This window comes from Nothobranchius furzeri, chromosome 10 (assembly GCF_043380555.1).
Source record: "Nothobranchius furzeri strain GRZ-AD chromosome 10, NfurGRZ-RIMD1, whole genome shotgun sequence".
NCBI classification, from domain to species: Eukaryota; Metazoa; Chordata; class Actinopteri; order Cyprinodontiformes; family Nothobranchiidae; genus Nothobranchius; species Nothobranchius furzeri.
This window is the reverse complement of record NC_091750.1, coordinates 53,896,149-53,922,234: the sequence shown is the minus strand read 5'-3', so window position 1 is coordinate 53,922,234 and position 26,086 is coordinate 53,896,149. Positions and strand designations below refer to the sequence as shown.

At 40.2% G+C, this 26,086-nt stretch overlaps 1 protein-coding gene across 1 annotated transcript; it reads left to right on the top strand.

Moving 5' to 3' along the window:
- Positions 1–8,137: 8,137 nt before the first annotated feature.
- On the top strand, positions 8,138–25,859 carry kcnj6 (potassium inwardly rectifying channel subfamily J member 6). Its single transcript, XM_015961234.3, has 3 exons — positions 8,138–8,342; positions 20,193–21,119; positions 24,830–25,859. The coding sequence occupies exons 2-3, from the start codon at positions 20,216–20,218 to the stop codon at positions 25,183–25,185; spliced, it is 1,260 nt and encodes a 419-aa protein (XP_015816720.1). The 5' UTR covers positions 8,138–8,342; positions 20,193–20,215; the 3' UTR covers positions 25,186–25,859.
- Positions 25,860–26,086: the final 227 nt, after the last annotated feature.

Sequence of the window (26,086 nt, the reverse complement as noted above, 5' to 3'; positions counted from 1 at the left end):
TGTGATTGATGACCAGCTGACCTTTAAAGTTCACGTTGCCTCTGTCGCTTGTTCATACTGCTTCATGCTGTACAACATACAAAAGGTCAGACCATATCTAACTCAACATGCCGCCCAGCTCCTGGTGCGATCTACTGTCATCTCCCGCCTCGACTACTGCATTGCCCTTCTACCTCTTCCTGCCTGTACTGTGAGATGTCTTCAAATGGTCCAGAATGCAGCGGAGCATCTGGTCTTCATTCAGCCTAAAAAAGCATATATCACCCTCTGTTCATTGAGCTCCACTGGCTACCGCTAGCTGCTCGTGTGAAATTCAAATCGCTAGCACTAGCATACAAAGTCCTGGATGGTACGGCTCCCATCTACCTGAATCCTCTTTCAAAGGCTTACGTCGTGGCCCGGCCGCTACGGTCATCAATGGATCGTCGGCTAGCAGTGCCTACACCACGCTCAGGACAATCCAGACTCTTTTCATGTGTTGTTCCACAGATGTGGAATGACCTACCAAGCACTACTAGAACAGGGGGTTCCATGTTGATTTTCAAGAAGCTCCTGAAGACCCAGATCTTCAGAGAGCATCTTCCAAACTAGCACCCTCCCAGCACCCGTCCCCCACTCTACTGCACAGTCCATGTTCGCTTCCCTCTATGATTGATTATGCTGCCTCACTGCCACCTAGGATTGACTGAATAGTGTTTGTTGCTAGCCTTAAGGGCAACCTGCTGGCTTGATTATCACCTGTAAGTCGCTTTGGACAAAAGCATCTGCTAAATACATAAACCTGCTGTTGTATATCAATATGTTTATTTTTCTAATATGTGTATTATTTAATTATTTCTTTGAAACCAAAAATTAAAACACTGAATGAATCCTATAACCATAGTTATGTAATGTTTCGAAATGTTATCCAGTGGTTTAATTATACACAATTCATTCATTAATTTGACAATAACAAAATATTTCATTTAAGTAAATTTTAGATATTAAAATGAGTTAAACTTTTTTAAAACTTTAATGTTTTAAAATATACATTTTGTGGAAACAGCCTTCAAAGCAAGTATTCTGTGATATCTTGGCCACCATTTTCATTTGATGTTCGATATGAGAAGTTTTTGCCATTTTGATGCAACAAGTGTTTTCACACATCTGTAGGAGATGCATGGTCACCAGATGTGTTCATGTCTGTGAAGAACAACAAACTGAATTGCACTTGATGGCAACACGACCATTCACGTTGCCCTCCAGATTTTATTTTCCACAGCAAGGTTATGTCTGCTTTTTTCAGCCTTTGTGGGGAAAAGTGACTCATTCTTTTTCTTGGGCTTGTTCAGGCTTTGTTCACATCATCAGTTTGCCTCCCCTTGAGTCTTAAGTGATCACTCAACATACCAGTAGCTACTCCTCTGATGTTGTTTTGCTGTTGTTTGAAGCTGTCATGTGTTGACTCAGTTGCCTTTTCAACTAAAGTGGATCTCTGAAGGGCTTCGTGGTGATTCTGAATCAATCATTTGTGAAGCTGCAATGACCTCAACTGTGCAGCTATGAACAATACGTTTTGTTTTGGATGAAAACATTGAGTGTCCAGATATGGCATTCAAATAACATCCTGAACAAGCCCCCAGTTGTGAAGTTATGGCTTAAGCAAACATTGAAAAGACAACAGTGGATTCAAAACAGATTGATGCAAAAATGCACGGTAGGAATCAGGTTCTTCGACTTCTCAAGTGCCTTCGATACCATCTGGCCGTGTCTACTGCAACAAAAGATGAGGGGTGCAGGAATGGACAAACTGTATGGACCATCAACTACCTCACCGAAGGGCACAGTACGTAAGACTGCACAATTGTGCATCTGAGGTGGTTGTGTGCAGCATTGGAGCTCCACAGTGTACAGTGCTCTCTCCCTTTCTCTTCACCTTCTATACCTCGGACTTCACCTACAACACCAGCAGCTGTCACCTCCAGAAGTTCTCTGATGACTCGGCCATTGTTGGCTGTGTGTCTTAGGGGAATGACCTGAAGTACAGGTCAGTCATCATGGACTTTGTTGACTGGTGTGAGCGTAACCACCACGCTTGAATACCAGTAAGACAAAGGAAATGGCGATTGACTTCCAAAGAAACACTTCCCCTCACTCACCAGTAAACATCCAGGAAGCAGACATAAAGGTGGTGGATACCTTTAAGTACCTGGGTGTTCACCTCAACAATAAACTTAACTGATCCAATACCACAGATGCTCTGCATAAGAAGGGCCAAAGCCGCATCTACCTCCTGAAGAGCCTGAGGTCCTTCAGAGTTTATGCATGCCCCCCCCCGCCCCCCCCCCCCCCCCCGCCCCCCGCTTCCAATATTCCTACTGCATGTGTGTATACACATGTACCTTTGGTGTTATTTTTCTCCAAATTAATCTCTTAGGTGTTGCTGCTGTAACAATTGAATTTCCCCACTGTGGGATCAATAAACTCTATTCTATTCTACTCTATAAGCTCCACCCACAACACAAGGGGTGTGGACCAACCAGCTGACCTAAAGGATCTGTGTAATAGTGTTCTGTGAAGATTATTCAACCTAGTTTGTGTGATGAGGTAAATTTAAGGAAATGAAATTATAAATATCTTATATTTCCTATAATAGACATTTTTAATAATAATGCCACTGATGTCTGTTTTAGAGACTTTTGTCCCAAATTTAATCCAGCAGTGAGAAACAGCCCAACTCCAGAATAAAGAGTAGTCATTGAAGCTATAAATAGAAAGATTTTTATGACAACTCAGACAATGTAAAGGACATGTCATCCTACAGCAAATGAATCACAGTTTAACAAAAGGTGCAAACTAATATTTCAACATAGTTGTTTTCATCAGAAACTGTAATTTCCCTCTGGGATTAATAAAGTATGTTTGATTTGATTTGATTGATTGATTGTTTACTAACCGGTGATGATCTGGAATTATATCCGGACCAGTGACATACAATACTATCTACAAAAGTGCTGAACCTCAATAAAGACAACCAACTTAATTTGTTTAACAAGAATAACGATTACAAACTCAACAGGTTGACATGAACAGGTAGTTGACATAAACAGTAAAGCAGAAATTAAAAAACTGAAATAAGCCATCAGGAATTTGCTTACAAAATAACTCAATTCAAGTCAGTCCCTACGATTGTTGAGGCCAAAGGCGGAGAGGCAGAGAGACCTCAGGGGCCTCGGGAGCTGACAGTGGAGGCAAAGGAACATTGGCAGCCAATGCCAACGGCGCAGAAAGCTCAGGGAGTTGGGGAGGTTGGAGACCAGCTAGGGATGAGGACTTGAACCCAGGTGGTGGAGGCAAGAACTTGTCTGGAGATCGGAACACAGAAGGCAGGAACTTGTCTGGTGGCAGGAACTCTTCCAGAGGCAGGAAATCATTGGGAGGCAGAAACACAGAAGACAGGAACATGTCGGGAGGCAGGAACTTATCTGGATGCAGGACACCATTAGGCAGAGACAGGAACTCAGGAGGAGGCAGAAGACCAGGAGACGGGGGCAGAAGATCCTTAGGAGGTTCTCAAAATCAGAATCCTCACCAGTGAAGTGAGACAATCTGGAGGCGGAGACTCAAGGTGCTTGACTTAGACCTCTGGGTGCAGCTGCACTTGTTCGGCTTGAACCTCTAGGTGCAGCGAAAGGTGCTAAGCTAGGCGGAACCTGACTTACAGGAGGGTGGAACCTACGACAAGACGTCAGGGGTCATGTGGAACCCCTCACATCCACAGGAGAAGATGAGGTGGCTTCAGGAGTAGTGCAGTGCTGGAGATGTCATCTAGTAGGTGGATAAGGGTGAGCCTGCTCCCATCATCGCAGACCATAACCTGAAGGATACAGCACCAGCTGGAAACCAGCAAAGTGGGATCTGTCACCTTTAATCTCCTTCACACTCACCCACAAGACTGAACGAGGCCCACTAGGATGAACCCTAGGAGCAGCTCTGCAGGGGCGGTGGCTTTTTTGGGTGTACAGCAGAGTTATAGAAAAGTTTGTCCGACCAGCCAAGGATGCCTAGGATGCATAGATCGCACCCTCTCCTCTGCTGGAGAAATTCAAAAATTCTGACCTGCTCACCGCTGGGTTTTTGTAAACTGAACTAGATTTATTATCTGAGGGCAGGAAGGAACAGGTAAGACACAACAAGGTTCTGACAAACGCTAACAGAAGGTTTAAATACACATAGTTAATCAGGACAGGTAAGTAGGAAACAGGGGACATGACATCAATAGGGAAGACAAAACACAGAATGGTAGGTGTTTTGTGTGGCCACACACTGACGGAACAAAGCTGTTGTATCCATGATATATATTTTTTTCATGTTTAGAAAATCTTTAGAAAATTTTAAACTGTGAACCAGGCTGTAGCCTCACTGATTGGTGGTTTTCTTCCATGTGATTCTGTCAAACACTTTAGTGATCGCTGATCAAGTTGATGTTCCCTACTTTCCGTTTTTAATAGTACCCTAATCAGATGTTTCATCTGCTTGATACCAATGATCTGATGCTTCTGAAGTATGCAAGGTTTTTGTTTTAAGAAAGTTCTTTGTTGTATCTTGATGGCGTTAGACAGAGGATGTATCTTTGGCTGTTTAGGAAATAAAAAGCTAAGTACTCACTGCATCAATTGGGGTTAAGCTGAAATACAAAGACCCGAACTGCCAACCACCGCATGCTAGCCCACCTAGCCAGGTCGGCTGATCATATGATCAAACACGGCAACTCCACCATCAACTTCGGCCTACTGAACATTTGCTCTCTTACGGGAAAAGGGCATCTCGTCCATGATCTCCTTTCTGACCATAAACTTAACTTTCTCTGCTTGAATGAAACTTGGCAACACCCTAATAATGACTTTATTTCACTCAATAACTCCACTCCGCCTGAGTTTGTTTACATCTGTAAACCTCGGGAGTCAGGGAGGGGTGTAGGTTTCGCGATAATTCACCAGAAGCAGTGGAAAGTCTCTCCAGTCTCTGCTACATCCTTCCACTCATTTGAATACAGCGCATTACAACTCCCTGGATCCACTCCTACCATCATATGTACTGTCTACCGCCCACCTAAGCCACATAAGGACTTCTTAAATAACTTTACTGCTCTCCTCACTCACTTTTCCATACTCTCTCCCAATCTGATAATCACTGGTGATTTTAACATTCACATGGATGAAAATAATCTTCTTACCAGAGACTTTACTTCCTGTATAGATAGTTTTGGACTCAAACAGCATATCAACTTCCCCACTCACTCCAAAGGCCATATTCTGGATCTGGTCTGCTGTTCGGGTATTACCCCAGCCCAATGCATAGCCAGTTCTTTTCCTCTTTTAGATCATAAGTTATTCATGTTTAATGTAACTATAAAGGCCTCTAAAACCCTTATCCCTCGCAATATTGCTTTGAGAAAAATCAACAATATAAATCTTGATGCATTCTCCTCTGCAATATCTGATCTACAGCCTGCTCACACTACCTCATCACCTGAGGATATTGTTTTTAACTATAATTTTAATCTAAATAGCATTCTCAATACTTTTGCCCCAATTAAGCAAAGATCTGTCTCATTTAACCGCTCAGCACCTTGGTTTAACTTCGACCTTCACTGTCTTAAATCCGAAGGGCACAGATTGGAACGTTTGTTTAAGAAAACCGGTCTCACTATCCATAAAGATCTATATAAGAATCACGTATTGCATTATAAAGACTCCATTCACACAGCTAAATCGGTTTGCTATTCTAATTTTATCAGCTGGAGTGAAGGTAACTCCAAGACCCTTTTTTCACTGTTCTCCAAAATTACAAAGCCTCCTGATTTATTGCTTAACAGTATGGTTTCCTCTGACTATTGCAACTCCCTCATGTCCTTCTTCACATCCAAAATCTCAAATATTCACCAACAACTCCATGCTACTAGAGATCCTCTTTCAGAAGTTGAACCCATCCTGACAACTCCAAGTCATTTATTCTCAAGTTTCAGTCTCCCCTCTGTAACTGAGATATTAAATTTAATCAGGGAATCCAAATCATTCACCTGTCAGCTTGACCCTCTCCCCACAGTGCTACTTAAAGCCTGTCTTCCATCATTGGTTCCTCTCACATCCACCATAATTTACTCTTCCCTCAGTACCAGAGTTGTTCCCGCAACATTAAAAACTGCCTGTATCACTCCGATTCTCAAAAAGCCCGGTGCGGATCCCACCAACTTTGATGACCTTCGTCCAATATCTAAATTACCATTTATTTCCAAAATCCTTGAAAAAGTTGTTGCTTCTCAGCTTCACTCTTATCTCAGTTCTCATAATCTATATGAACAATTCCAATCTGGTTTCAGACCACAACACAGCACGGAGACAGCACTAGTAAAAATCACAAATGATCTACTAATGGCAGCAGACTCAGGCCATCTCTCCATTCTGGTTTCACTAGATCTAAGTGCTGCATTTGACACCATTTCTCACAGCATACTTCTCAAAAGATTAGCATCTATCAGCATTTGTCACACATCCCTAGCCTGGTTCACCTCATACATATCGGATCGTACTCAGTTCATTCAACTTAAATCTCACTCTTCTAGTCCTTCCCCGGTTACTGCAGGAGTTCCCCAAGGCTCAGTTCTAGGTCCTCTCTTATTTATCATCTATTTGCTCCCCCGTTACATTTTCCACAAATACAACATTGATTTTCACTGTTATGCTGATGACACCCAGCTGTACATTTCATCCAATCCAAATGCATCCCTTCTACCAATCTCCCTCTCTAACCGTCTATCTGAAATTAGATCTTGGCTCTCTCAGAATCTACTTGAACTTAACAGCAATAAAACAGAACTCCTACTCATTGGCACTGCTTCAGTTTTAAAAAATTCTCCCAATTTCTCTATCAATATTGACGACACCACAGTTCACCATCTTTACAGGTAAAAAGTCTTGGTGTCATACTAGATGGTACACTTTCATTCCAATCTCACATTAACCATGTTACTCCGGCCGCATATGACCATCTTTGCATATCAACAGATTCCGTCCTTTTCTCACGCCTCATGCTGCTGCAATCCTCGTTCATAGTCTCATCACCTCTCGCGTTGACTACTGTAATTCCCTTCTATTTGGTCTCCCAACTAAATCCCTTCATAAACTCCAACTTCTCAAGAACTCTGCAGCACACATCATTACTGGGACCCCCTCAAGAAATCACATCACTCCTGTTCTTAAAAACCTACACTGGTTGCCAATAGAAACCAGGATCATATACAAGATCCTACTTACATTTAAATCTATACAAAGCATGGCTCCACTTTATCTATGTAACTTACTAACTATGGCAACCACTTCCCAATCTCTTAGATCCTCATCTACACTTCATCTGGTTCAACCTCGAGCTCGCCTTACCACCCTGGGGAGCAGAGCTTTCAGTTGCTCTGCTCCACGGCTCTGAAACTCACATCCCTCTGCCATTAGAAATACGGACTCTTTTCCATTATTCAAGCACAGCTCAAAACCCACTAATTCAAACAAGTTTATTCCCTTTAGACCTAGACTTTAGAATTGTTTCGAATTTTTATGTATCTTGTTTGTTCTTATTGCCCTGTCTAACCTCTGTTGTTTTTTGTTTTTATTTTTGTAAGGTGACCTTGGGTTTGAGAAAGGCGCCCTCAAATAAAATGTATTATTATTAGTATATGTTTGGGGCAGCAGTAGCTCAACGGGTTGAGCGGGTTGTCCAGTAATTGGAAGGTTGCAGGTTCAATCTCGGCTCCGGACAGAGAATTATGCTGTTGTGTCCTTGGGCAAGACACTTAACCCACCTTGCCTGCCGGTGGTGGTCGGAGGGTCCGGTGGCGCCTGTATTCGGCAGCCTCGCCTCTCATCTCCACCAGTGCATGAATGTGTGTGTGAATGAATGAATGATACACTGTAGTGTAAAGCGCTTTGGAGTCCTTACCCTGAGCGGCGCTATACAAGTGCGGGTCATTTATCATTTATTATTCTGGATGCTGGGATTATCCTGTAGTAGCTGTTTACTTATCTGATTTATCGTTTTTATTGTGCATAAAGGCTGGTTACCGGTACATTCACTCTCTCCGCCTCTTCCTCTCTCTCTCCCTCTCCCTCACCTCACTGCCCGTCTCTCTACCAGCTGAGTGGTGGGGGGGCTGACGGACGTCTCTTTCTCCGTGGATGGATGAAGAAGAGAGGGGTGAATAGTGTCTCTCCTCCCCGGTCTGAGCGTTCAGGTTACCGGAGACTCCAGCGAACAGCAGGGACGTTTCAGGGCTTACAATGACAAGAGAAGCGATTGATCAGCTGCACGAGGTAGGAACTCTGTGCGCGCGCGGTTCCTGTTGGCGATTATCGCATGTTAATATGTAATAATCTGTTGTGTGTGTGTGTGTGTGTGTGTGTGTGTGTGTGTGTGTGTGTGTGTGTGTGTGTGTGTGTGTGTGTGTGTGTGTGTGTGTGTGGTGGGTGGGGTGGGGTGGGAGGGTAGTTACATAACAAGACGAATTACAGATTAATTAAATATAAATTAAAAAACAAGAGCGTGAATGATCGTGATGAAGAGGAGGAGGATGAGGGAGAATCAGCCGGTGGGATGCAGAGGATGAAGAAAATGTTCCAGGCTGGAGGAGCATGCAGGCCCTCAGAGAGAGGAGCTCCAACCAGGCTCGCTGCTGCTGCATGTGAAGGCACAAACATTAAGAGGCTTTTTATTCTCCTTCTGATTATCTGAATCACCTCCGTTACCATAACAACGGGAAATCTCCAGTCCGCCTGTTTGTTCTGCTTTCCTGCGGATGCACCTGATCCCATGGCTGAGCCTGCTCCGCACTAAAACTATATAATACTTATCGTTACGCACGAAGCTGGTCGGACCTGTTTTATCGGTGAATACCCGGAAACAAAAACAGAAGATTGACCAGACAGTGTTTGAACTCAAAATATGCTTTAAAATGTTTAAATTTTGTCATCAGTTTGACAGCGGCTCGTGATCTGAGCATTGTTTATGCTTCTTTTAAACACCATTCTGTTCAAATCTACCTTAAACGAGCTCAAACTGGCTGGGAGTTTTACAACTCATAATAACCATAGTGGCTGCTGCTGTGTGCATTCAGGAATCAAATATCTCGTAAGTCTCTCTGGGATTTCAGATCATGTTTTAATCAAATCAATAAATCCGGACTGTAATATCATGTAAACAAATTTAATGTCCAATAAAACCAGTAAGGAGCTCTAAAGCTCATTATATAAGTAGGCTGATCTCAGGTATAGTTAGGCTAGATGAACAATATCAATCAGGTTTATTCTTGTTCTTCAGAATGATTGTGCATCTTGTTTTTCCCAGTCACATGTTCAAACTGGTGCAAATCTTATAAAGTTGGTTTATGATCAATAATATCATTATTATTATTATTATTATTATTATTATTATTATTATTATTATTATTATTAGTAGTAGTAGTAGTAGTAGTAGTAGTAATAATACATCTGTTAGAGAACTAGCTTTGCCAGTCCAAATGGAGCCATGCTACAAATGGATTTGTAGTGCGACTCGGGTTGCGAATGACCACAGTCACCAATTCTTTGAATTGTGTGTACTGAAACTCTAATTTCCCTCTGGGATTAATAAAGTATTGATTGATTGATTTCTTACAATTTAAAACAACTAATCTGAAATAATTCATATATCATAAATCTCCACACTTCTGTGAGTGTCCTGGTTGTAGAAATCAGTGACAGAACTATATGGGATTTCCTACTTTGCAGGACAAACATAGGGAGTGCTGGCTGGGCTGGGTGACACTTTGATAGGCTACTTGTGTTTCTACAAAAACATCTTCTCATTTCCAACAATCACAGGTTTGTCTTAATCCTTATTATACTTTTTAAAGTAGATAGTGGCTGGGGAGAGGGAAGTCTGGGCCTATCTGCTATATGATGCCACCATGACCAAACCCAGAATAAGCAGAAGTGGATGGATGGATGGATGGATGGATGGATGGATGGATGGATGGATGGATGGATGGATGGATGGATGGATGGATGGATGGATGGATGGATGGATGGATGGATGGATGGATGGATGGATGGATGGATGGATGGATGGATGGATGGATGGATGGATGGATGGATGGAAAGAGACACCATCCTCATCACCCCGCTGAATTAGCTTAGCTTCCAGTGTTGAGGAAGCTACTTACAGCTTAAAATATGTAATAAATGAAGTATCAGTTTCACTACGAGTTAATTTAGGCAAAATGTAATTTCTATGTATTTGACCACATTCTTAAATACTTTATCAATTTACATTTCACACAAAAGTGACACCACAAAATACTTTCTTTTTCTGTGCTGTACTTTTAGTAAGCAGTACCCTATCTTTGTGCATACTTGATGAACATGAAATGGTTTTCACCGAAGAGCTTCATCCAAAAAATTAGATAATTGTCAAAAGTAGCCTGGTCAACATTTTCTTTAAATAATGATAAATGTGAGCTACAGGAAGTGCACCATGGAGCTTCTTCTACAGTTTCCAACTTGATTTGGTCCACCACATTATTTAGAGGGAGTTTAGCATTTGTTTCAAACACACATCAATGCAGACCATTTTAAATGTGCTTGTAACTTACATTAAATTAAAGACTAAATTATAAAGAAATTGTTATAGTCAATATATTGAATAAGTTGCCATACTTTTAAAAGAGCAGGTTCACTGAGAAACAATTTTTACTTAATATTTTTGAAAATGATCAGTCATTCTTAGTTTAACATGCAGGCCAAATGTGAAAATAGACTTCTACCCCTATTTCCCGCATTAGCATAATAGAAAATAGACAGAAAAACACTCGGCTCAGAAAAGCCTGACAGATCTACGTCACACTGTCACTTAACATTCAGGGACTCTCCCATCTTGGCTCGCGACAGAGAAGGCTGTTGTTTGTTTTGCTGTATTTTATATTCTGATTTGTATTTTATTGTTTTTAATGCATTCTGTTTTTATCGTTATCTGTTAAGCACATTGGTCAGCTGTCTTGCTGTTTTTAAATGTGCTATAGAAAAAAACTGGATTGAATTTAGCATCCAGGAAACAGCAGATCACATCTTGGCTAGTAGAAGCTAACAGTTAGCATTAGCAGCTCCACCACATGGCAGAACTCCTTCAGGGTTGTGTTATTTGTGGAGATTTAAAAAATCAACGTTGCAAAACAAACATTGTCAATGGTAGGGTTGTGTTATTGTTAGCCATTCAGAGGCAAGATGTATAAATATCAGGAAATAATAAGGCTTTCACATCTGGATCAGCCCGGCCAAGTCCTGGTAGGTTTATTGACATTCATTCCTACTTGAGACTACTAAAATTGTTTTAAAAATATGAGTAAATTTGACCCTTAAACGTTTGGCGGAGGATGTTTCTGAATTTCAGGAAATAACTGACTTCTCCACTATTTGAAAAAAAATACGCATGAGAGAGAACGCCCAGTTATCCTCGTGCACGCTCTGTTTACAATTAGCTGCTGGCATTGCAGCTAACTTCTTCTAGCAGTAAGCTGAAAGGAATTTCTCCAAATAGCATGCCGAACTTAAGCTTACTTGTCAAGCAGAAAAGCAGTGACAGAAGCATCTGTGGGAGCCCAACCTTTGCTTTGAAGTTTTTGAAGTAAAAACTACCCAGCAGCATGCATGTACGACGAAGGCCTTGTGTGAACAGTTCACCAGAATGATTGACAGTTATGCTGACCAATGGTTCAGATGTTACCCTGAAGAAAAAGATCCTCCGCTATAGGGAGCCTAAGTCTCCTCCCCTTCTGATCGGCTCACGGGTCTCCAGAAGAATGAAAAAATTAAAGCTAAATTAAAGCAAGTCAACGGGGCTAAAAGAGTTCTTTTCTAATCCGCTTTGCTTTAGGCCCTGGATCGCACATATGTTGTACTGCAATTTAAATGAAAACTAATGATGGGTGTTTCGACCATGCTTGTCACGTACTTTGAGATTTATCATCTTGTAAATGTTCCTAATTATGACTACAAATTAGATATTGACACGTCGCATATATGACATCACCACATAATCTGTTCTCCACTAACGTAGCTGCTACTTACCAGATAGCCAGATTTATGAAGGAAGGATTTTAAGATAGCTAAACTTACAGTCATTTTACCCTCAGTTTTCTCTGTGTCTCTGTGTCAAAATGCGTATTTAAAATCCACGGACATCATATGTGAAATAATCCATGGCACATAACATGCAGAATTAGAAAATGGTGTTTTTAGCCCCATTGACTTGCATTCATTTTTTCATTCTTCCGGGGACCCATGGTCGGATGTAGATGGGTGTGACTTGGGCTCCCTATACCTTTAAACTGATGCGCCAAATCACTGTTACTGAAAAAAGGAACATACATCTGTATTTTGTTACTTTTGCAATACATTACTCTTACTGCTAGCTTAGTTGCTCGCTTCTAGGTAGCTGCATTTGAAGCAGCAATCAGCTTTAGCTTGTCTCTGACTGAATATCAAATAGACAAGGGTATTAACTTTGACGTTTATTAGGCTACTCAGGAGCTTTTTAGTTATCATCTGTGAATAAATTCACAGTTGGACAGTGTATTCTTTTATTGATTTGATAAAGAATGAGTCATTTTCGGTTACAGGCCAATTGGTATCCCTAGGCAGACCTAGCCATCTGTTGCCTTTCCAGTTTAGCCTGTAATGCTTATTTTTATCATTTACCCTTTTGAATGTTATAGATGTGTTCTGAGTCCTAGTTCTTGGATTAGCCGTTCGCTTGTCAGTCTCTTGTTCTATAAAACACGTTCATAAACGCTCCAGAAAACCCTCCAATAGAAACAAATTTCCCTTACTGTCTAAATAAACCGATGAACTTTTTGTATCTTGATTCACTTTGAGTTCATCTGAAGCTCCTTAATAATGACTGTTTGTTTCAGGGGAAATATGTTGGCTAAGGAGGGGTGTACTCCACTGGGATTGGAGCAACATGCCCCCCACCCTAAGAGCTATTTTTGTGCATCTCACTTTCACAGCTCCAGGCTGATTTTCTAACCAGCACCCAGTTCTTTAACACAGAACTCAACAAAGTCCATCAATAATAAACTACACCAAAAGGATGCCCAAATGACTTCCTGTCAGCTGTTAAATTAGTGAAAGACTTGTGAGGTTCCTCTGTTCTCTTGTAAAAGAGTTGGTTTACCCACAGAAGCTCAGGAGAAACACTCTGAAGAGCTGAGAATTAGATTTGATGTCAGCTGCGCCGGCACTCAGCTGTTTACATGCCTTAAAATAGCACATGTTCCCATGTGGCATCTGCTTGAAATTGGCCACATCTGGATCGTGCTACCTGGTCACTGCTCACACACACACACACACACACACACACACACACACACACACACACACACACACACACACACACACACACACACGTGTGTGCTGCAGTGATAATGAAAAAACAAATGAAACAATTGTCTTCAGACTTTCCTCTGAGCTGTGCTTCAGCCCACACATTAGGAGGTCTGCTGGCACCACATCCTGCTGCAGGACACGTTTCAGCACAGTCTCACTTGCACCATCATATGCTGTCTATGGTAACCTCAGGTGTTATTATGACAGTTACTTAATAGGCAGTTTTAATGCTGTCTGAGGTCAAAGTCCTGTTTATTTCCCCCTTATTTTATTAAGTAATGTGTGAACCGTTGGCGAGCTGCAAACGAGCAGGGAACAAGTAGTAATAAAAACACATCCAGTTTCTATCTAGTCCATGTGCCTGAGTTTTGAAGCATGCTTTTTGTTTGTGTAGCCTCTTAACACTGACCTCTGAATCATTCCGACATAAAACAGGCGCCTAACTCCCAGGATGCAACTGGAATAGAAAGCTGAGCAAAAAGGCAATTTAAAAAATATTTGGGTGCTTTTCAACCTGCTGCGTGTCTATCTATCTATCTATCTATCTATCTATCTATCTATCTATCTATCTATCTATCTATCTATCTATCTATCTATCTATCTATCTATCTATCTATCTATCTATCTATCTATCTATCTATCTATCTATCTATCATCTATCTATCTATCTATCTATCTATCTATCTATCTATCTATCTATCTATCTATCTATCTATCTATCTATCATCTATCTATCTATCTATCTATCTATCTATCTATCTATCTATCTATCTATCTATCTATCTATCTATCATCTATCTATCTATCTATCTATCTATCTATCTATCTATCTATCTATCTATCATCTATCTATCTATCTATCTATCTATCTATCTATCTATCTATCTATCTATCTATCTATCTATCTATCATCTATCTATCTATCTATCTATCTATCTATCTATCTATCTATCTATCTATCTATCTATCATCTATCTATCTATCTATCTATCTATCTATCATCTATCTATCTATCTATCTATCTATCTATCTATCTATCTATCTATCTATCTATCTATCTATCTATCTATCTATCTATCTATCTATCTATCTATCTATCTATCTATCTATCTATCTATCTATCATCTATCTATCTATCTATCTATCATCTATCTATCTATCTATCTATCTATCTATCTATCTATCTATCTATCTATCTATCTATCTATCTATCTATCTATCTATCTATCTATCTATCTATCTATCTATCTATCATCTATCTATCTATCATCTATCTATCTATCTATCTATCTATCTATCTATCTATCTATCTATCTATCTATCTATCTATCTATCTATCTATCTATCTATCTATCTATCATCTATCTATCTATCATCTATCTATCTATTATCTATCTATCTATCTATCTATCTATCTATCTATCTATCTATCTATATATCTATCTATCTATCTATCTATCTATCTATCTATCTATCTATCTATCTATCTATCTATCTATCTATCTATCTATCTATCTATCTATCTATCTATCTATCATCTATCTATCTATCATCTATCTATCTATTATCTATCTATCTATCTATCTATCTATCTATCTATCTATCTATCTATCTATCTATCTATCTATCTATCTATCTATCTATCTATCTATCTATCTATCTATCTATCTATCTATCTATCATCTATCTATCTATCTATCTATCTATCTATCTATCTATCTATCTATCTATCTATCTATCTATCTATCTATCATCTATCTATCTATCTATCATCTATCTATCTATCTATCTATCTATCTATCTATCTATCTATCTATCTATCTATCTATCTATCTATCTATCTATCTATCTATCTATCTATCTATCTATCTATCTATCTATCATCTATCTATCTATCTATCTATCTATCTATCTATCTATCATCTATCTATCTATCTATCTATCTATCTATCTATCATCTATCTATCTATTATCTATCTATCTATCTATCTATCTATCTATCTATCTATCTATCTATCTATCTATCTATCTATCTATCTATCTATCTATCTATCATCTATCTATCTATCATCTATCTATCTATCTATCATCTATCTATCTATCTATCTATCTATCTATCTATCTATCTATCTATCTATCTATCTATCTATCTATCTATCTATCTATCTATCTATCTATCTATCTATCTATCTATCTATCTATCTATCTATCTATCTATCTATCTATCTATCTATCTATCTATCTATCTATCTATCATCTATCTATCTATCTATCTATCTATCTATCTATCTATCTATCTATCTATCTATCTATCTATCTATCTATCTATCTATCTATCTATCTATCTATCTATCTATCTATCTATCTATCTATCTATCTATCTATCGGTCTGTCTGTCCATCTAGAACACGGTTATGTTTTATTGTGTGAGTAAAAAATGACATAGTTAAGGATCTAAATGCTAGCCCTAACTCCAAAGGAGACATGGTGTCATTTCTGGATTTAGATTATAAAGAAACATTTGGGTAATACTTTACAATAAGGGTCCCTTTTTAAGGCTACTTGGTGCATTATAAAGCATAAAAAACGCTGATAAATAAAGGATTAGCTATGCCTAATATTAATGTTAATATTAAATAATGCATTACTAATCTTAAAGCAAGAGTTCATCAGGATGAACAGGTCATTTGTCCTAACCTAAGGACACTTAATAGTTAACAATATTGGGAATATTACAGTTTTTCTCCATTGGTTTGGCTCATTTCTTGAAACAGAAATTTCATTCTCAAACCTCTAAGATCCTTGGGCAAAACACTCTTACAGCTTAGCACAACCCTATAGCTCACTTGCAAAAGCTCATATCTCTTCCAAGACTGTTCACTCAGGCTTCAGTCTAAATCCCTTTCTCATTTAAACAGTCAGTGTCTCCAAAATGGCAAAGATCCTTCTCATTAGCTTTGGCTCATTTCTCGACACAGATCGGACATTCTCATCGTTCTTGGTCCTTTTGTCAAAATAAACCTGGATGGTTGATCACAACAACATGGTTTACCTGCAAAAGCTCATATCTCTCCTAAAACAGTTCACTCATGTGTTAAAACTACATTTCCTTCTAATCTGAACAGTCAGTGCCCCCAAAATGCAACGTCCCTTTGGCATTGTGTGAGTACTACCATACAAAATGTTTAGATGTTTTGACACTATGGCAAAGGACCAACAATATACAACCCAAAAGAGTAGCCTCCAAGGTTTGACATCACAGACTGCACTCTCACTACCAAGGAAATTTTAACCATTTTTTATTCACACGCAAAGAAAGTTTCATACGTATGTAAAAAGAAAAAGTACATTACAGTAATACAGTGAATTGTTTGAACACAATCAAAAAACAAGGACGTATTCAGTGGTCGCTGTACTCATTCTCCCGCTCTTGTCCACGGTCTTCACCCTCCTGAATATTTACACGCTGTTGTCCGTCTGGCCACAGATGCTCGTCCACATCACAGCGGATACTTTCTCTTGTCTGTTTGCTTGGCCTTGTCTATCCGTGTTCAGAGATCGGACTGGCGCTGGTCAAGCTCTATATATCTGTGTTTGGCAGCACACAACCATGGAAAACACCTGTGTGTGTGACACTCCCCGTTCGTTAGTCTAGTTTCACCTGACTGTCAATAACTGTCATCAATGTATCAAATATTCAAAGAAATTCATATATGGTATTATGCTCTTGACCAATTCTGACAACTGAACAGACAGTTGTGCATGCGAGTACTTATACAATGAAATCATGCTGACATGTTTTGGAGAGAATGATCGTTAGAATGAGAATCAACTAATCAGTTTAGATCTAGAAGATCTATTCATTTGGAAAATGTGCTAAATGTGGGCTAACTGTATAACTGTAGGCTACATGTACTTAATCATTTGCAAAGATGCACTGAGACAATTGAGACATGTACTAAGGCATTTGCCATTTGATAAAATAAGTGAGAAATGCCATTCTGTTGTGAACATTTGCCAAGAGGTTTGGAGGTTTGTCCATGTTATTTTGCTAATGTAATTTCTGTTTCAAGAAATGAGCCAAACCAATGGAGAAAAATTGTAATAAAGGGATCCTTTGTTTATTACTGTAATACTGAATAATGCACTAAGGTTAGTGAAGTGACCACTGTAAAGTGTTAAACATTTTAGTAACCAGGGTCATTTTTACTTTAAAATCTAAGGAGGAAAGGCCTCATAACCTGGTTTTCTTTGAGTGAAAGTGAAAAGTTTTTTTTTATGTAAATGTTTTCAAATTTTATATCCATTCAGTAATTAGAGGTGAAAATGTGTTTAAATTTCACTTTCAGGTCCTAGATAGGACATTTAATTGGCCACATTTAAGATAGTATCAGACTGGGCCCTGAAATCAGTCCAATTTCAGAAAATAAACTATTTTTAAACAGAAAATGTATGAAAAGTTGAAAACGAATGAAAACTTCAAGGAAAACGCACCACAAGACAAAAAAGGAAGTAAATTTGTGTGTCTAATAGTCAGCGTGCACTCACGATAAACCAGATAAGAGATTTGCTTTTATTGTGTTTATTTCTGAGTGCCCTCACAGTGTGCATTGTGTGTGTTGTTTGTGTTTTATTCAGTGTGACAAAAAAACAGATGTTACATGAATGGCAGCATTGTTCCTCCAAGGGGCTGTGCTGAAAACCAGATGAAACACACAAACGTTACCCAACGCCGCGGCCTCATCCAGGCACATTCCTGCTATATTGCGAGCACTTTGTAGATGGAGCTGTGCGTTACCATGGAAACCAGCACAGCTCGAGCTCATGATATTCCCCCGGTGAACAGAGTGCACAAACGGCTTTGGCGTTTATTCCAGTGGTGGGAACGCTGATGGTGGCTGAGGATGGGATTGTGCAGGGTAAAGGGATTCTGATCTGATCTCAGGTCAGTCTGGAGGGCTGCAGGGGGGGGACTCAGGGACCTGACTTAGTGAACAGGCAGGCTGCTATTTGTTTTAAATTTATAGTAAACAATCTAAAAAGTTTTGGATGGCATCAATAAGATGATTATTGCATATTTTAAAGATGTTCACCTTATTCTGTACTTCATTTTGCTGCACTGGAATTTCATGTTGTGCCATATTTGGGAAGTTTGCCCCCCCCCCCCCCCCCCAACACACACACACACACTTTTCAGTACGCACCGACAGGGGGCAGCAGCCCCAAACACTGACCGAGCAACTGTACAGCAACTGCAAATCCGTTCAAACCAATCAAAATGTACATTGACAACATGCTAACACAACTTTTACGAACGTGGTATTGTATATTCAGTAAGTCTTACGTTCAGCCAATCATCTACGTTATCGGCAGATGCAGGACCCCAAACTTATCTGGCAGCCCTAGGAGATCCCTTACCGACAACAGCACTGTGCAGACAGACTAGAGGCAAAGATGAGCCCTTCTTTCCGCATTAGCCACCGATAGAGTAGACGGGGAAACACTAGGGTTAGAAAAAGCCACACAGATCTACATCCCACTGTAAATTAGCATTCATGAACTCACCAATCTTGGTTGTGAAAGACCAAGGCTGTTTTTGTTTTAGCATCCAGGAGAGAGTACAGCATGTCTCACTCCAATAGAAGCTAACTGTAGCATAAGTGACTCCTTCACATGGCAGAATTCTTTCAGGCTGGTGTTATTTGTGGAGATAAAACATCAACATTGCAGAAAAAATGGAGTCAGTGGTAAAGCCACATTGCTGTCAGCCAATCAGAGGCAAGATGTAAGAATATCAGGAAACAATTATGAGTAAGATTCCAAATTCTGCAATTCTGTGCTCCCCTCATCTTTGGCTAACTTCTACTTCCTGAAACAGGAGCGCCAGAGCTTTTTTACCTCAGAGATTGACTTACAAGTCATTAATTTATACTAGAGACCACTGCAAATGCATTGAAAAACTGATTATTATCTGCATAAAGATGATAGATGTCCTTAAAGATGACCATATAGGACCCAAAACAGAACCCTGTGGAACACCAAATGGTGGGTTGGGATCTGCCAGAAGAAACTGGTGATTTTCTAAGATTTTTATATATACTGTATACACACACACACACACACACACACACACACACACACATACAGCTTTGAAGCTGCTGAGATGGCGCTCCTGGATATTGTTGCTTTAAGCTGGAACCATGCTAAAAATAAATTTGTTTTAAGAAGGTCCTGTGCAACATAAGTTACAGTAAAATGAACAAAAATTCTGCTGTCCTGCAAAGTAAATTCAATAACAGAAAATTAAGTTCACCAGTTAGTAACCATCCATGGATCCACTCATTCCTAACCCTTTAAATCTCCACTCTTTCTTTTTGGAAGACATCAAGCCATTCCCAACCTGACCTGCGGCAATCTAATCGCTTTAGCAAGATCAGAGTTTGTTCTAAAACTGAGCATTCCGTTGAATAATCCAATCCTTCCAGATTCAGGATTAAATCTCATCCCTCATGTGTCATGCTTAGCTGTCCCAGTGTTGACTTAAATTCTCCACTCTTGTGATGCCAACAACAGTTAACCCGGGAACTGTGATCTGTTTCATAGTTATATTTGTACTTCTTGCACACATGTTAATCTTCTCCTGCACCAAACACCAGAACAAACTACTTGTCAGTGGAACGTCTGATTTAGGAATAAATCAGATCCTGATTCTCAATAATCCCTTCAATGTTTCCCATCTTGCAGGCTTGAATCCACCTAGAGTCCTCATGGAGCAGGATGTGGAGAGCCCAGCCGTCATCAGGAAGCCCAAGCTGCCGAAGCAGGTCCGAGAGGACCTGCCCAAACAGCTGTCAGAAACAGGCCGCGCCAAGAAGATCCAACGTTATGTCCAGAAAGACGGGAAGTGCAACGTCCATCATGGGAATGTCAGAGAGACCTATCGTTATCTGACGGACATTTTCACCACGTTGGTAGATCTCAAGTGGAGGTTTAACCTCTTCATCTTCGTGTTGGTGTACACGGTGACGTGGCTCTTCTTCGGCCTGATGTGGTGGCTAATCGCTTACCTCCGGGGGGACCTGGAGCATTTAGATAACGTAAATGATCCCTGGACTCCGTGCGTCAATAACCTCAACGGGTTTGTATCTGCGTTCCTGTTCTCCATTGAGACAGAAACCACCATTGGTTATGGATACAGAGTCATCACGGACAAGTGCCCCGAGGGGATCGTTCTGCTTCTAGTCCAGTCGGTGCTAGGATCTATCGTCAATGCCTTCATGGTGGGCTGCATGTTTGTTAAAATCTCGCAGCCCAAGAAACGTGCTGAGACACTAGTGTTTTCCACCAATGCCGTCATCTCCATGAGAGACGGGCGGCTGTGCCTGATGTTCAGAGTCGGAGACCTCCGAAACTCGCACATAGTCGAGGCTTCGATCAGAGCAAAGCTCATCAAGTCCAAGCAGACCAAGGAAGGGGAGTTCATTCCCCTTAACCAGACGGACATTAACGTGGGCTACAACACGGGAGATGACAGGCTTTTCCTCGTGTCGCCGCTCATCATCTGCCACGAGATAAACCAGCACAGCCCCTTCTGGGAGATCTCACAGGCCCACCTGGCCAAGGAGGAACTAGAGATCGTTGTGATCCTGGAGGGGATGGTGGAGGCCACAGGTGAGCTCTCACCAATATGTTGTAATGTTCATCTTGCAAGAAACTATAGGTGTGTAAGAAGAATGCTGGTCTGAGATCATTTTTACACACCTTATGCTGCATTTAAACTACAATTTCATGTAAACTGTCAGCAAGTCAACCTCTGTCATGACCGCCATTAGTCGCCAAAGTAAAACCAAATTAAATCCTAGGGTTTGTGGGGTTATATGGTTGCTTCATGCTGTGGCTGGTTATGCTGAAAGTTTTTATTTATTTATTTATTTTTACCTATTTATAACATTTACTTCCTTCTGCAATCCTCATCAACTAAATAATTATTATAATAATGAGAAGTGTTAAATTATTTTAATTGTGTTTCAAGAGCCACAAAATGTGATCTTTGTACAGTTTTGGGAGCTATAGACGCCACAGACAATTGTAAATTTATCCGACACAAACTCCGATAAGACTTTCATCATCCACAAAGATAAAAAAGCGAGAGACGAACAAAATATGTTTTGTAAAAGTCAAAAGTAACAGAGGATCTGCAGCTGGGAGCAGGACGACCACACATCTGGATCTCACCACATCAAAACCACATTTACGGCTTCAGATGAAAGAATCTTAAAATATCTGACGTGTGTTTTTAAGCTGATATGGAGATGATCAAGTACAATAAAAGGGTTACATAAGAATGGAATTTTGAAGCAGCTGCTGGAGCTTCACAGCGGATTCAGCTGTCTGCAGACAGCTGAATCCGCTGAGACGCTAATTAATGTCAAAATATCAAGTAAAGGCTGCTGGGAAGTGGTTAACAGTTTACCAACATCTGCAGATTCGAGACGGTGTTAGGGGCAGAAAGGTTCACCAGGGTGGAGACATTCTGGTCTAATCAGAGTGATGCATATGCAAAGTGTGAATAATAATCCATTCCTGATGCACTTTTTGCTGCTAAAAATGGGACATTTGTGTGTTTTATAGACCAGAGATCACAAGATTTTGGTCCAAACTACAGCAAAAATATGCGATTACTTGTAGGCAGCGCTTTAGAAGTGGACAGGGCTCTGCTTTGACCTAAATGCTAGCATCAGCGTGACAGCGCACTGACGGTGAGGTTGGAGAGGACTTTCACTCGATTCCCAGAGGAATGAAATCGTCACTTCCTACCAACTTTGAGCCAATTCTAGTTCTGCTGGCATCGTGCAAATGTGTTTATTTCTTCTTCATCTATTAAATCAGCACAAGTCAGCATCTGCTCCGGAATAAAACCTCAGCTGAGATCAATGTGACATTATCATACAGAGCACTAACTACTGCGTTTGTCAAAATAATTTAATTTAAATAATTTTCATTTTATAAATATTTTAAATATTATTATATACAAATTAATAAATTAATACATCATACTTTTATAAATGTGTGAAAACTGTTTGCAACTGACTGCTTAATAAAAAAGTATAATTAGTTACTAAAAACATTAATAAATTAAAAAAATACAAATTAACAATGGCAACAAACTTATTTGATTTATTAGATTTTTAAATATTTTTATTTATTTATAAATATATATTTTAATAAATATTGCATAATTTATATGAGTTAAACTATAATTACACATGAATAAAAATAAATCACTTAATAAAACTATTAATATATTTTATAAATATATAAATAAATAACATAAATTTAGACTCTGAGTCTGAGATCAGTGGACTCAGTGGTCTCCTTTAAAAAGCAGCTGAAAACTCACCTGTTCAGGCTGGCTTTGGTGTGACTTCCTGATCATACTCTTCTTCTTCATTAGCTTCTTTTCATGCTTCTGTTTCTGTCAATTCTGTATTTTTTGGGATCCCATGGCTACCTTTTTCTTTTTTTTTTCTTTCTTCACATTTTCTTATGTATATTTTTGAAGAAAAATATAAAAGGAAACAGTCTTCCCTCGCCCAGAGCCCCGGAACCCCCGTCTGGAACCAGGCCCGGTGTTTCACCCATGAGGCCCAGCCAGGCACAGCCCGAAGAGGAGAGTTGGGTCCCCCTTTCCCATCGGGACTATGCATTACTAGGACCTCTGATACGGGCTGTTAAGTCCCTATATGACCGATGTCAGAGTTTGGTCTGCATTGCCGGCAGAAAGTCGGGCTTGTTCCCAACTTACTGCTGGAAAACTTTGACACCAATCATACAGGGAACAGCCCGTATCAGAGGTCCTAGTACCCCATACTCCTGATGTACCACCCCACAGGGCCTCAAGAGGGACACAGGGCATCTGATACAGGCTGTTAGGTCCCTGTATGACTGGTTTCAAGAGTTTGGTTTGCATTGCCAGCAGTAAGTCGGGTTCATTCCTGGTGAGAATTGAACTAGATTTAATTAGATGGGGGAGATATACTGCTCCTCCACATCAACGTTAAAGTTTAAGTCCAATTAATTCATCACACACTGGTGAAATTCATCTCTGCATTCAGCCCATCCCCGTGGGGAGCGGTGAGTTACAGCTGTGGCCGCATTCAGGAACTATTTGGTGGTTTAAGACCCCAATCCGACCCCTTAAAGCTGAGTGTCAAACAGGGAGACATTGGGTCCCATTGTTAAAGTCTTTGGTATGACCCTACTGGGATTTTAAACCCTCATCTCACAGTCTCAGGGCAGACACTCCACCACTAGGCCACTGAGAAGAGGAGCCAGTTGAGGTGGCTCAGGCATCTGGTTAGGGTGCCTGCTGGACGCTTCCCTGGCCAGGTTTTCCAGGCACGTCCAACTGGGAGGAAATCCAAGGGAAGATCCAGGATACGCTGGAGAGACTATGTTTATTGGCTGGCCATGGAACGCCTTAGGATTCCCCCAGAGGGTCTGGCTCAAGTGGCTGGAAAGAGAGAAGTCTGGGCCTTCCTGCTTAGGCTGCAGCCCCTGTGACCCAACCCCGGAAAAGCGGACGAAAATGAATGGATGGATTGTTATAAATGTGTTAAAAACTAGTTATTCGAGTAAATTTTTGTTATTTAGAATTATTTAGTTTTGAAAATTCTGCAACAGTAAGGATAAGATCCTTTGCTGCTATAAAACAAGTATCCTATCTGAATGGAAGTTTTTAGGACTAATACAGATCAAATATAATTTGATACAATTACAATTTTAATGTGTTTTTCTGACCATTAGTTCTCATAAAAAAGTGGGTTTATGCTATTAGCAGATATGCATGTAATTTTTTTGTAATAAAAAGGTGAAATATTATGCAAAATCCACCTTTTGAATTATTTTGTGCTGCCATGCAGGTCTTTATACTGCCTATATATAAACACTCTATAAACACTCCAAACTTGAAGAAAAACCTGTACATGTGTTTTTTGCAAAATTCTTGTTTTAGAAATGATGTGCCTAAAATAAGCCGTTTCAAAGATTCCCTGTCTGTGATGTCACAAACAGGGAAATTAGAATAGAATTACTTCTCCTGCACAAGAAAGAGCTGCTGCTGAAGGAGCAGTGTCTACTACGAGCCCCTCCCAGATATAGGAGTCTCTTGGTTTATAGCAGCCCAAGTAGAGGGTGGGTGTGTGTGGCCAGACTCAGCTTGTTTTCTTAAAGTGACAGAGCCCTGAAACAGCTCATTGTGGAAGCACTGAAACTGCTGAATTCACTTTATGTGAGATGGATTTCATGCAATTAACATCTTGAACATGCTTTGAGACCATATAACAAAGAAACTAAGCTAAACCTTTGTGCTGCGTCTCCAGGAATGACCTGCCAGGCCCGAAGCTCCTATGTCAGCAGTGAGATCAAGTGGGGCTATCGCTTCATGCCTGTCCTGACTCTGGAGGACGGTTTCTATGAGGTGGACTACAACAGTTTCCATGAAATCTATGAGACGAACACACCAAACTGCAGTGCCAAAGAGCTCGCTGACATGACCAGCCGCGCACGTTTACCCCTCACCTGGTCTCTGGCCAGCAAGCTGAGCCAGCAGGGGCTGCCAGAGTCCGAACAGGAGGGCCAGGAGGCCAAAACCAGCCTGGAGAAGGACGAAGAGAGGAGCCAGACCACTGAAAGGAACGGGGACATTGCCAACCTGGAGAGTGAGTCCAAAGTGTAACGAGGGAGACTACTTTCACCTGGACTCAGTAATCCTGTAGAACAACTACATGTGGACCCACCGCTGGACTGGAAACCCTCTGCATGGTTCAGATATGAAGTAATGTCCTCCTGAAAAGAGTCCTATTATTTTTTCTATTAAGATATTCTAAGGGGCATTTGCATAAGTATTTTTGTACATAATACAGTTTTGACTGATCTGTTTTGTTGCAGTGTGAATATTTAAATGATGTTTGATACTAACACCTTTAGGTTAGTTCTGTACATAATCTATGCCTTACTCCATGTACAAAACTTTGTTTTCAGAACTATATCTAAGCATGTATAAACGTTATCTGCTGTTCATTTATCTTGTATTCTGTACATACTGTATGACAACGATGTAAGAAAAACGTATGTTTCAATGGATGCAAACTCTAGTTTAAACCAATGACTAATTCTTCCCCGGATGACAAGTGTGTGTTTATGGTAGTTACCACGCCAAGCCATGACACGCTGTTTACAGCTGACCCGCTTCACACAACGGCCCTTTAAAAACTGCATTTTGTCACTTTTTTGCACACTGGAGATTTCTCACCTGGTGGAGGATGTTAGTTGAATTTTCAGTCTCCAGAAATCCCTCACATGTCACCTAAATTCATCAAATAAAGAGTAAGATGCTAATTATGCACCTGATTGGGTATTCTGTCTGTTTTTATTTAAAAGGTTTCTTATATGATAGCTGGGATCTTTTGAAGTCTCACTTGTTGTAGATGGCTCTTTGACCAGCCTCAGTCTGGAGAAAAAGAGATTGCTTGATAAGCTGACTGCCAGTCCAAGATCAGAGCAGACTGTTGTTTTGTAAAAAACCTAAGTTTTCATAACAGCTCATAAGAACAGCATAGTAGAAAAGTTTGTCTTGG

Bases quoted from the DNA above. Each gene is read 5' to 3' on its own strand.
- kcnj6 (XM_015961234.3), top strand. From the start codon at position 20,216: ATGGAGCAGGATGTGGAGAGCCCAGCCGTCATCAGGAAGCCCAAGCTG. The intron at 21,120-24,829 runs GTGAGCTCTCAC...CTGCGTCTCCAG, and splicing joins GGGGATGGTGGAGGCCACAG to GAATGACCTGCCAGGCCCGA.